Raw genomic sequence first — 13,230 nt, 5'->3', positions numbered from 1 at the left:
TCAAGGTCTCCAGGTCACTGAGGACTGCTCTTATAAAAGTTTCAGCTGCAGTACGGTCTGATGTGATAATTTCATTTTTTGTATATGTTACGGCCAGAACCCAAAGTCTGGCCACTTCGGGTTCTGGCCGGTCAAAGCTAGAAATGGCCGACTGAAGCGGCCAGTTTACGAAACGTAGGCTTTCTGCGGACTCTGGCCAGCCAGAACGCATTCTGGCTAGATGTGGCCGGCCAAGTCCCGAAGTCCCCGCTGCCTTGTGTCAGCTCACCGCTCTGGCTGGGTCATCATCGCCAGCTTGCCTCCTCTGCCGCCGGGAAATGGGAACTCCACCAACTGCTAAAGTCTGAGCTCTGCATCCACGCAGTTGCACCACGTGGCTGTCAGAGCACCGATGCTGAGGACGCGAGACTTGGCCGCCCACTTGAAGCACCAACTTGTCTTTTATGCCTGCTGCCGCTGGACCCATTCATCGCTGCCACATAGACTGCTGCTGTGCTGAGAACGGAGGTTCAGCCTCCCACGTGCATCGGACGGGAGCGCTACATGCCTGCTGCCTCCCAGCCTGCTCTGCAGCCTCCCGGTCTGCTCCATCGTGAGGAAGCAAAGTCACCCTTCTCGCTGCTGAGCCCACCAGCTGGCCTTCCACCCATCTAGGTCACGGTGAGGAACAACTACCACCCAACAATTATATCCTCAACCCTGGGACATAGCCCTGCCTGCTCCATACCAAGCCAAATGTATCCTTTATGTATTTAGAGAGCACAGCCCATCCAATTCTCCCTCATCTGTGACTAAATACTATTGTAATTTGATCTCTCAGCTGGGTCAAGCTCAGGAATCTCCTCTGCCATGGCAGAACAGCTAATTGGTAAACACAGGATGTAAACAATATGTCTGCAAAATGCAGGAAGACAAAATGCAGACTTTTTTGCAGTATTTGTATCATCTGTAACAAAGAAATGTTTTTCTTTCAAGATTATGCTGTTTTCTATCTTTCAGTGCAGAGAGGTAGTTCTGAGTGCCTTTCATGGTGCTGAACAGGACCCGGGATGTTCTGGAATTTGTACATTTTGGACTTTGGCCAACTGACTTTGGCCACTTTGCAAACTGGCCGGCCAATGTCAGAAATCCCCAGCATTTTGGACTTTGACCGACGTCAAATCGGCCAGTTCTACAAATGGCCGGCCAGTTCCCACTTTGGCCGATTTCTGGTTTTGGCCATAACATATAAGTAAGCTGTGGTTAAGCATTGTATATAGGTCTGAATAGTAGCTTTTTTTTTTATTTAAAGGCAGCGCAGCCCTAAACAAAATTCATAAATATATGAAATCTGCTACACTAAAACGCGCCAAAAAACGCTAGGCATGTTTAGAAAACCTCTCTAAACATGCCTAAAATGGCTCTGAAAATCTGCTTCAAAAACCTTTAGCGTTTTGCGGATCTGCTAGTGGTTTTTGGTGTGCACTGACCCATAGACGCATGCAAGCAAAACTTGTGTTTGTATCTCCACAGACAGCACACAGAATTCGCAGACTTCCACAATGGCTCCAGAAGGGATAGTGAAGTCCAGTGTAGATCCCATCTCTTTGTCTGAAGTCCAGACAGACCAAAAACAAGAGTTGCCTGAGAAGTCCCCAGGAGATGAGCCACTTGCAGATCCCTCAGTGCTTCCTCTAGAGAGAGAGTGTGACAGCAGCATGAATCAAGGTAAGCAACAGTATTAGGCCTGGAACCCAGTACAAATTGCAAAGCGCTATTGTAATCCCTAGCGTTTCACAAGCGATTTCATGAGCATTTTCTGGCGATTTTGATCGTGATTTTAAAAAGTGTGATCTTTTTGCCAGCGATTGTGATAGTGATTAGCGACTTTAATTCTGATTGATCCTTTCAAAATATTATAGCGATTTAAAGCTCTCTCTAAATGCGCAAAAAAGTGCTCTAGTGGATTCCAGGCCTCGGGCTGTGTTCCCACTTGAGCTGAGAATGTACATTTTTTGTCCGCTCTCCTACCATTGCAAAACTGACAGTGAACAGCTCCTATTTTATATATAGGAGCCGTGGACATTTGTCAGCCTGCAACGGATCAGTGGGATCCATTGCGGTAAGCGGGCTGCACTTTTGTGCAGTCCATGATAATCCGGGCAGGCGGATGCGTTCCACCATACAGCCTATGGGGAAATGCATCTGCCTCAGGCTCCAGCCAGACCACAGTGGACCATCAGAGTGGACACTATACGGCCCACTCCCGCTGACTACACGTGGTCTGACTCACGTGGGAACACAGTCTGAGGCCTGGAACCCACTAGAGCGCTTTTTTGAGTGTTTAGGGAGCGCTTTAATTTGCTAGCGCTTTCCCTAAACGCTCTGCCAATGTAAATAAATGTAACAAATTCCACTGTAATGATTGCGATCAGCAAAATCGTAAATGTACAATGTAAAGTATTGAAGCGCTGGCAAATCGCTCATAAATTGCTACACATAGCGATTTGGTTGCGATTTTAAATTACTGCAAACTGTAAAAAAATGATACTAATTAGAAAGAACCAATCAGAATTAAAATCACAAATCGCAAATTGCTATCAAAATCGCAGGCAAAAAACGTACACTTTTTAAAATTGCTACCAAAAGTTCCGGAAGATGCTAATAAAATTACTTGCAAAACACAAATAAAAAACGCTAGCGATTTGTAGTTGGTTCCAGGCCTTAATCTCATTACAGATGTTTCAGCTTGTTTGATATTCTATTTCCATACTCTCTAGTATAAGGGAAAAATAAGTACTGTTTGACCTGCTCATGCTGGGTTCCTCATGGTTAGACCTTAGCTATCGGTCCACAGTGCTTGACATCCTCCTTGGTATTCTTCCTATAACTTTGTGATGCAACCCATAAACACAACACATCACCCATAAACACAACACCCACATAAAGAGGAAACAGGCAAGAAAGTCAGGAACTGCATGCTAGGGTCTAACACAGGCAACATTATGGAAAATGGCTAAGTGAAGTTGTTACTATTCTTTAGGTCAGGAGTGCTCAATGAGTAGATTGCGATCTACCAGTAGATCGCGAAGGACTTAATGGTAGGTCCCGCCCACACTACATTTTCCATTCTGTATATACAATTGTGCCCCTAAAATTGTACATAGGTAGATCATTTTGACTTGATAATTTTTAAAGTAGCTTGCAAGCCGAAAAAGTGTGGCCACCCCTGCTTTAGGTGGTACAATCCCAGGCCTTGAAGAGTGTACCACACCAACTTTCTGCACACATTAAAATCATTCCCAGTACATTCATTTATGCCCCCAATTCTACTGTAGCTTATCTCATACACATTACACATCACTTTACTTTACAACCTCCCACATTACACTGCACCTCAATGTTACACACGCACACTTAGGGCCTGATTCACAAAGCGGTGCAAACACTTTGCACACCTGTGAAAAGCCCTTTATCACGCCTAAACTTAGTTTAGGCGTGATCTGAAGGAATTCGCGCGAACTCCCGCGCGAAGTGCCCATTAAGCCCTATGGGACTTTGCGCGCGCAAAACTTTGCACGCGGGAGCTTCGCGCGAGTTAGAGCACAAAGCGGTGATAACTTTGCTAGTGCAAAGGTTATCACGCCTAAAGTCTTTTAGGCGTGATAACTGAGTTATCACCGCTTTGTGAATCAGGCCCTTAAAGTGTACCTGAGCAAAGCTCAGGTCAAAAATACAATACTTGCCTAAGAAGGAAGCCTCTGGATCCTGTAGAGGCTTCCTCCAGGCTTGTTGCTGATCGCAGACCCCCAAAGATTTCCAGCAAGGACTTGTCAGAAATGTGATTGGGGCCGTGCTCCTCTTCAAGCATGAATGCGGCCAAGTTCTGCTGCACCTGTGCAGTAAGCCGAAGCCTCTGGTTCTACTGAGCAGGCGTGGCCATGCTCCGGCGGGTGCCGCATGGCTGCACTTGTGCTTGAAGTGTAGCGTGACACAGATCCTCTGGAGGATTTTGGCGAGCAGAAGCAAGGAGGACCCGGGAAGCCTGTACAGGATCCAGAGTTGTCCCTCTTCTTCCGTAAGCATTGTATTTTTACCCTAAGCTTCGGCTCAGGTTAACTTTAATGTATACCTAAGATGTAAAAAAGAGCGAGGCAGCTAATTTCATCGCAGAGCAACTAATTCGGCCGCCAACAATAGCCGATGCTTGAATTACGTGTTTGTTCCAAGGCCCCCCCCCCCCCCGGCTACAACTCGGAGGGGGAATAGAATTAACACCACCCAAGACTTTCGGCAGGCCAAGGTGAGCCATCTTTGGCCGCAGCCATTTTAAATGTATGTGAGAAGAGTTGACTTTTACTTACCTGTGGCTTCTTCCAGCCCCCTGCAGTCCTTCAGGTCCCACTGTGTCCTTCAGGTCCCTTCCGTCGTTCCGCTGTCACTCCAACTAAAGTCGCCTGTGCTGTCCCAGCCATGCACCTCCTTGATCGCACTCCTGGGGCCAGAAGCATTATGCTCTTGGGCACTTACAATAGACCTGCGCATGCACAAAATGCTCCCGGAACATGGGAGTTTGGTTGAGGAGGCATGCAGCCAGGACAGTACATGTGCAGTAGTGCACAATTCAACCAGTTGGGGGTGACAGTGGCACAGTGGAGGGGACCCGGAGGACGCAGAGGGACCTAAAAGCTTATGGGGGAGCTGAAAGAAGCCCCGTTTAAGTAAAGGTCAACGTTTTCCCCATCTTAGGTTCACTTTAACTGTTCCAATTTCCAAAACACAAGAGGCAACCAAATTTGCATCATTTGTAAAATAATTGAATTCATTGATCATATCTACTACTGAATAGTATGCCTTACATTAAATAAAGGCCACAATGCCATAGTTTAGCCAGAAGGTGGCACCCATGCACTGTTTTTAAAAGTTCCCCGCTCTTCTGAAATAAGGATCGAGCAATATATTTTTTCCAACAATCTATTTAAAGGGAACCTAAAGCGAGAGAGATATAGAAGCTGCCATATTTATTTCCTTTTCAACAACACATACTACCTGGCTATCCTGCTGATCCTCTGCCTTTAATACATTTAGCCATAGACCCTGAACAAGCATGCAGCAGATCAGGTGTTTCTGGCATTATTATCAGATCTGACTGGATTAGCCACATGCTTAGACACTACTGCAGCCAAATAGACAAGCAGGGCTGCCAGGCAACTGGTATTTCTTAAAAGAAAATAATTATGGCAGTCTCCATAACTTTCTCACTACCATTGTCCTTTAAACAATAACAGACAGGTTCCACCTCACCTGCCAGGACATTGTCTGCCTCCTGTCGGGCATGCTCTGCCCACACTTCCTCTCTTCTCTCTCATGGAGAAGCCAGCCCAGAAGCTCTAGTAGCAGCACCAGCTCTGCCTCCAACAGTGAGGGGGGTATGGGTATATGTAGTGATGATGCAGCCTCTGCTGTCTGCTCCCTCCTCTGTTGCTGCTGGGCTCCTGCACAGTATTCAGGCAGCAGCAGCTCCACAGAGGATACAATGCACACCTCCACCTCTTATTAGTATAACGATGTAAGACACTAGAAACTTACTTTAATGTTTGTTTGAATTGTGGTTTACTGTGTTAAAGCTGCATTATATAAAGCTAGATTTATTCCAGTGTTCATCCTGAAGCCCCTAGTGAGGCATTCTTAAAGAGAGTCTGAAGCGAGAATAAATCTCGCTTCAGACCTCATAGATAGCAGGGGCACGTGTGCCCCTGCTAAACCGCCGCTATCCCGCGGCTTAACGGGGGTCCCTGATCCCCCAAATCTCCTCTGTAATGCGGGGGAGCGCTTCCTGGTTGGGGCAGGGCTAACCGCCGCAGCCCTGCCCCACGTGCGTCTGTCAGTGCGTATCTCCGCCTCTCCCCCGCCCCTCTCAGTCTTCCTTCACTGAGAGGGGCGGGGGAGATGCGGCGATGCACCGCTGATAGACGCGACTGGAGGTAGGGCTGCAGCCGTTAGCCCTGCCTCCAGGAACGACCAAGTCTGCGACCAAGTGTCGCAGTGGGGGGTTTGGGGGTGAAGAGACCCCCGTTTAGCGGTGCTATAGCGGCGGTTTAGTAGGGGCACTATAAGCTCTGAAGCGAGATTTATTCTCGCTTCAGAGTCTCTTTAAATGGTACCAGACTTCAGTGCAGGAGATAGCATATCCTCCATTGCCTTCTCACATGTCCTTCTCTGCTTACATTGTGTTTTTCAAAAGCCCCCTAAAATATATCTCATCACAAATTAGCCAGAATATAAGGACACTCCCTCCATGCTGGGTGACACAGAAAAGAAGATGGAGTCCTCAAACAGATTTGGTTAACCCTTGGCAAAGAATGGGTATTTGATTTATTATAACAGCTCATGTGATGCCTATTAAGGTATTCTTTCAAGAACAAGTGACATTCGTGCTAACCTAGAAAAAAAAACACATATATAAGTAGATAAATACTAGTTCTACTTACACAACAGATGTATTGTACTGTTCACGTTATGATTCCTGTGAATTGTATATAAAGGAAAAGCAGAGAATCCTATTCTAGACAGTTTCCATCTTGGTTACCTTCGAATGAAGCTAATCCTGACATAATTTCCTCCCTAACGCTTTTTTCTCCTCTTGCTAATTGTGTATTCATTGCCTGCCCTCCTCTCAGAGTCTTCAGACACTCCCACTGAGGTCTATACTAAGAAGTGCACTGTTTTATGTTATTAGAAGGAGGGGGAAATGAAAGGAAGAGGAGAAATATATTATAGATAAAAAGACCCCCCAGCATGCAACTGTTTTGCCAGGCAATGGCAATTAAAGGGCCAGTGCTCCTAAGGTATGTGATAACTCCAAACCACAACAGCAGAAAAAGTTTTGAATGCAGAATTAGCATCTTTATCACTTAATACACTCAGACCAGTTGCTGTTTAAATTTGATTTGATATGGTGACAATCCTACTTTAATGCCACAACATAACCTTTCTTTTTTATGCATTTTTCTTAAAGGTGAGAAGAATGAAGAGGTCTCAACAGCCTCAAAAGAGACCTCATTACCCATAGAAGAGACTTCACCAGCCCAAGAACAGACAACAGCAGTCGTAGGAGAGTCCCCTCCAGTTACAGAGGAGACCGCTGTGGTGGCAGAGGAGTCGGAAGGAGCTGTGAAAGCCGTGCACATTGCTGACTATGAGACGGTTTGTTTCAGAAAGATCTTTCCCTGAATCATGAGCTGTGCATGTCTCCTCTCTCCATCTTTTCATCGTCTGTCTCTTCTCATGGCATGATACCAACCTGCCTCTGCTGCTGTCGCTCTCCATGGTTCTGAATCACTGCTGATGCTGCACTAACACTGATCCTGCTGTCCTGCATGGCTGATTTGCACTGAACTGGACTTTACTGACAGCTGCTTTTTTCAATAATAATAGAAAAACTCTTGTGCTGTTTAATAAAAAATGTAGCACCAGCATAATATGTAGAGCAGGGAACAGAGGGACATTGCTATCGGTATCTCCCTTGAAGAAGCTAACAGCCTATTGGAAAAATGCTTGGAAAAAAATTAGGTGGAAGTCAGATAAAGTGGACCTAAACTCCTGCACAGGACAGAAAGAAAACATAGAGAAATGCACCCTGTGTGTGTTTATAGAGTTTAGCCTGATTCCCCCACATCTGTGACTAATCACCAGTATAATTTGATCTCTCAGCTGTGTCAGCTGGCTGCCTTTGCAGAGCAGCTAATTTGTAAAACAGGATGTTAACTCTATGGCCTCGATTCATAAAAGTGCTGTCGGGAAGGTAACGTCGAGCGGGGAAACACTGCTGTCGGTATTTCCGCCTTCAGGGTGGTAATTCATAAAAATTTTGCTACTTGTGACAGGTGTGCGGAGATATTCCGCTGTAGGCAGGCGTTAGGCTGTCGGGAGACATGCAGAAACAGGAGAAGCAGGCGGAGTCCCTCCGTGCGGTGTTCTCTCTGCAGCTGCTTGGGAGGTCTGTCCCATTCACTGCACTGTATTCCGCATGCTTCTCGCCACATCAGAGGTAGCGGTAATACCCGTCTGCATACCGCTACCTCTAATCTTTATGAATTGACATTTGTTACTTTTGCTATGATAATCACCGCGCAAGGCGGTGATTGATCACTCTGCTCGCGAATGTCGGCTTTTCATGCGGAAAAAGCCTTTATGAATACAGATTTTGCTGTGTGGTCGGTAAAGTGAGCGGTTTTCTGCATTTCCGAATGCGGGAATGCTTTATGAATCGAGGCCTATGTCGGCTTCCATGAAAGCAGGAAGTAGACACACTGCAGATTTGTTGCAAGATTTGTTTCAGCTATAACAAAGAAATGTTTTTCTGTAAAGGTCATTATGCTGTTGCCTATTTTTTTAGAGCAGAGAGGAAGTTCTGAGTTCAGGTCCGCTTTAACCTGGCAGTGTGTTTTTGGACTCTTGAGTGCTGGAAACTGAAAAAGACACTGAAAGACAGTAGAAAGACACATTGCGGTATCTATGGTGGGACTTGAATGCAGGATCCCAGGCCTGCTAATGGTTTGGTCCTTCTTGGGGCTAGAGTAAAGTAATGATAGTAATATGATGTAATGGGACACTTCATCCCAGAAACAAAGTCCAGTAATGAGAGTGATGGGTCATCCCTCCTAAAGGTACAGAGAGACATACAACTTTTGACAGCCAAAATAATTGTTTGTGATCATGTAGTCTGATCTCTGTACAGACACTCACAATCTTCTGTTGCTAGTATAAGCAATATTTGGAATTTTTTGGGCCAACTGCCTTGTCGATGTGCACTAAGGGGAAACTCTTGGTGTTTCTTCTCCTTTCCATATGATATTAGTGGAGCTTGGCTGAGCCAAGCGTGGCACTAGCTGCTGCCAGAGTGTTGGGGAAATGGTTCATTTTAGCCTACAAGTCTCTAGTGTCATACCAATAAATCAGTCTTTCCAAAGATAAGGGTATATTAAGCAAATTGAAATGATAATAGATCAGTCTCTCCTAGAACCAGACTGTGGTAAGTATAGTGACATGATAATGGATCGGTACTTCCTAGGACCAGACTGTGCTAAGTATAGTGACATGATAATAGATCAGTACTTCCTAGGACCAGACTGGTAAGTAGAGTGACATGATAATAAATCAGTCCTTCCTAGGACCAGACTGTAGTAAGTATAGTGACATGATAATAGATCAATACTTCCTAGGACCAGGCTGTAGTAAGTATAGTGACATGATAATAGATCAGTACTTCCTAGGACCCGACTGTAGTAAGTATAGTGACATGATAATAGATCAATACTTCCTAGGACCAGACTGTAGTAAGTATAGTGACATGATAATAGATCAGTACTTCCTAGGACCAGACTGTAGTAAGTATAGTGACATGATAATAGATCAATACTTCCTAGGACCAGACTGTAGTAAGTATAGTGACATGATAATAGATCAGTACTTCCTAGGACCAGACTGTAGTAAGTATAGTGACATGATAATAGATCAGTACTTTAGGACCAGACTGGTAAGTAGAGTGACATGATAATAAATCAGTCCTTCCTAGGACCAGACTGTAGTAAGCATAGTAACATGATAGTAGATAACTGCTTCCTAGGACCAGGCTGGTAAGTAGAGTGACATGATAATAAATCAGTCCTTCCTAGGACCAGACTGTAGTAAGTATACCGACATGATAATAGATAAGTACTTCCTAGGTCCAGACTGTGGTAATGCGGTAAGTATAGTAACATGATAATGGATCAGTCCTTCCAAGGTCCACTGTGTGGTAAACATGGTGACATGATAATGGAATAATGGAATGGAACATTACACCTTCTAGGATCAGTGTGTGGTAAGGACAGTGACATAATAATGTAGGGCAAGGACAGTGAGATAACAATGGCTCGGCAAAGCATATAGTCTTCTACACACACTAGATGGTTCTTGGCAGAGACAGTAGGTCAGCCCTGATTATGCTGAGCAACTAACATGGTTACAGTGACCCTGATGCCAGAGATCTGAAGTGCCAGTTTTGGCCAAAGGCAGGTCCAGCTCATTATTACTCTACTCACCCTACCTGCTTGAAGCCACTCCCGGGGCACGCCACGCTGTCATCCCTTTCCCCCCTTCCATAGTCTAACACATACATCACTAGCTTGTAGGCACTCAGCAATGAGCTGTCACCCAAGGGATCCCTGCTTGCAACAGTATTTGTGCGGGTGTGACCGCACCTTCACACCACAGTGTTAAGGATAGTATCATGATAAGGGATCAGTCTCTCCCTGGAACAAAATTTACTAATAATGGTGACATAACAATAGGTCAGTCCATATTACTTGTGTCAGTAAGGCTCCCTGCACACTGCATGCAATTCTGATTCCGATTTGTAATCGTTTTTTTACTTGCGATTCCGATTTTTAATCACCTTTTACATGCGATTCCGATTTTTAATCGTCACTGCATGCTGCGTTTTTTCAGCGTATTTCTGTTGATAGCATTCAGGGGAAATCGGAATTGCAAATCGGATTTGCAGTGTGCAGGGAGCCTTACATGTAATAATCCTTTTTAGGACAGTGTTATTATAAATTAATGAATCAGTAGTTCAGATTAGGAACAACATTGTAAGAGGGGTACAAAGTTGAATAGTATTAACCCTGGAAAAGCAAGGGTACACGAACACTAAAAAACAAAAAAAAAAGTATGAATTCTAGCAGTGGATCACCTACACACGAATATATTATAGAATCATCTTTTTAGCTGATCGGTGTTAAAGGAAACATCCAAAAAGATCCATTTAACTGGAGCTTCCTCCAGCCTGTGGCAGCGGTCCTGTGCCCTCGCCGCAGCTCTGGAGGCTCCAGGTCTTCTCCCCTGGGTCGTCCTCTTCTGCGCTCCACGGTGCGGGTCACGTGGTCCGGCCGATGTCATCGGGATGGTACTGCACAGGCGCAGAACTACTGCGCCTGCGCAGTACTGTCCTGATGACATCGGCCGGACCACGTGACCTGCGCCGTGGAGCGCAGAAGACACCGACCTGGCGAGGTGCGCCAGGGGAGAAGAACGGGAGCCTCCGGTCATCAATCTTATCCAGTAGAAAAAAAAGATCAGAGTAAATCTCCTGTTCTTATTTATTGTTTCAGTTTCATTCTGATGACAACATTTTATTAAACTGATCAATATATTTTAGGATTGCGTGTTAAGGTGTACAGCCAGCATTATTTATCTTCATCACTCTGGAGGGGAGACTTTTTTGTCCAAGCCATGGCATTCATTCGTGAGATACCTCAGATGGGGGGTCACAGGATCCACTACATGTAGTATGTATTAACCACTTGAGGACCTAGGGCTTTACCCCCCTTAAGGACCGGCCACTTTTTTTCCATTCAGACCACTGCAGCTTTCACGGTTTATTGCTCGCTCATACAACCTACCACCTAAATGAATTTTGGCTCCTTTTCTTGTCACTAATAAAGCTTTCTTTTGATGCTATTTGATTGCTCCTGCGATTTTTACTTTTTATTATATTCATCAAAAAAGACATGAATTTTGGCAAAAAAATGATTTTTTTAACTTTCTGTGCTGACAGTTTTCAAATAAAGTAAAATTTCTGTATACATGCAGCGCGAAAAATGTGGACAAACATGTTTTTGATAAAAAAAAACCATTCAGTGTATATTTATTGGTTTGGGTAAAAGTTATAGCGTTTACAAACTATGGTGCAAAAAGTGAATTTTCCCATTTTCAAGCATCTCTGACTTTTCTGACCCCCTGTCATGTTTCATGAGGGGCTAGAATTCCAGGATAGTATAAATACCCCCCAAATGACCCCATTTTGGAAAGAAGACATCCCAAAGTATTCACTGAGAGGCATAGTGAGTTCATAGAAGATATTATTTTTTGTCACAAGTAAGCGGAAAATGACACTTTGTGAGGAAAAAAAAAAAAAAAAAAAGTTTCCATTTCTTCTAACTTGCGACAAAAAAAAATGAAATCTGCCACGGACTCACCATGCCCCTCTCTGAATACCTTGAAGGGTCTACTTTCCAAAATGGGATCATTTGTGGGGTGTGTTTACTGTCCTGACATTTTGGGGGGTGCTAAATTGTAAGCACCCCTGTAAAGCCTAAAGGTGCTCATTGGACTTTGGACCCCTTAGCGCAGTTAGGCTGCAAAAAAGTGCCACACATGTGGTATTGCCGTACTCAGGAGAAGTAGTATAATGTGTTTTGGGGTGTATTTTTACACATACCCATGCTGGGTGGGAGAAATATCTCTGTAAATGACAATTTGTTAATTTTTTTTACACACAATTGTCCATTTACAGAGATATTTCTCCCACTCAGCATGGGTATGTGTAAAAATACACCACAAAACACATTATACTACTTCTCGTGAGTACGGCGATACCACATGTGTGGCACTTTTTTGCACCCTAACTGCGCTAAAGGGCCCAAAGTCCAATGAGTACCTTTAGGATTTCACAGGTCATTTTGAGAAATTTCGTTTCAAGACTACTCCTCACGGTTTAGGGCCCCTAAAATGCCAGGGCAGTATAGGAACCCCACAAATGACCCCATTTTAGAAAGAAGACACCCCAAGGTATTCCGTTAGTAGTATGGCGAGTTCATAGAAGATTTTATTTTTTGTCACAAGTTAGCGGAAAATGACACTTTGTGAAAAAACACAATTAAAATCAATTTCCGCTAACTTTTGACAAAAAATAAAATCTTCTATGAACTCACCATACTCCTAACGGAATACCTTGGGGTGTCTTCTTTCTAAAATGGGGTCATTTGTGGGGTTCCTATACTGCCCTGGCATTTTAGGGGCCCTAAACCGTGAGGAGTAGTCTTGAAACCAAATGTCGCAAAATGACCTGTGAAATCCTAAAGGTACTCATTGGACTTTGGGCCCTTTAGCGCAGTTAGGGTGCAAAAAAGTGCCACACATGTGGTATCGCCATACTCGGGAGAAGTAGTACAATGTGTTTTGGGGTGTATTTTTACACATACCCATGCTGGGTGGGAGAAATACCTCTGTAAATGGACAATTGTGTGTAAAAAAATCAAAAGATTGTCATTTACAGAGGTATTTCTCCCACCCAGCATGGGTATGTGTAAAAATACACCCCAAAACACATTGTACTACTTCTCCCGAGTACGGCGATACCACATGTGTGGCACTTTTTTGCACCCTAACTGCACTAAGGGGCCCAAAGTCCAATGAGTACCTTTAGGA

General features: G+C 44.4%; 1 protein-coding gene across 2 annotated transcripts in view; it reads left to right on the top strand.

Moving 5' to 3' along the window:
* CCDC9 (coiled-coil domain containing 9) overlaps positions 1-13,230 on the top strand; it is a 118,137-nt gene that overhangs the window by 88,642 nt on the left and 16,265 nt on the right. For both annotated transcript variants that reach the window (XM_068250716.1, XM_068250715.1), the window contains exons 13-14: positions 1,513-1,707; positions 6,998-7,185. In XM_068250716.1, coding sequence (XP_068106817.1) covers positions 1,513-1,707; positions 6,998-7,185 — 383 coding nt within the window. The remainder of the gene's footprint in view (positions 1-1,512; positions 1,708-6,997; positions 7,186-13,230) is intronic.

This window comes from Hyperolius riggenbachi, chromosome 8, assembly GCF_040937935.1.
Source record: "Hyperolius riggenbachi isolate aHypRig1 chromosome 8, aHypRig1.pri, whole genome shotgun sequence".
Taxonomy (NCBI): Eukaryota; Metazoa; Chordata; class Amphibia; order Anura; family Hyperoliidae; genus Hyperolius; species Hyperolius riggenbachi.
Note: the sequence above shows the minus strand (reverse complement) of the source record. Positions and strands in the feature narration are given on the sequence as shown.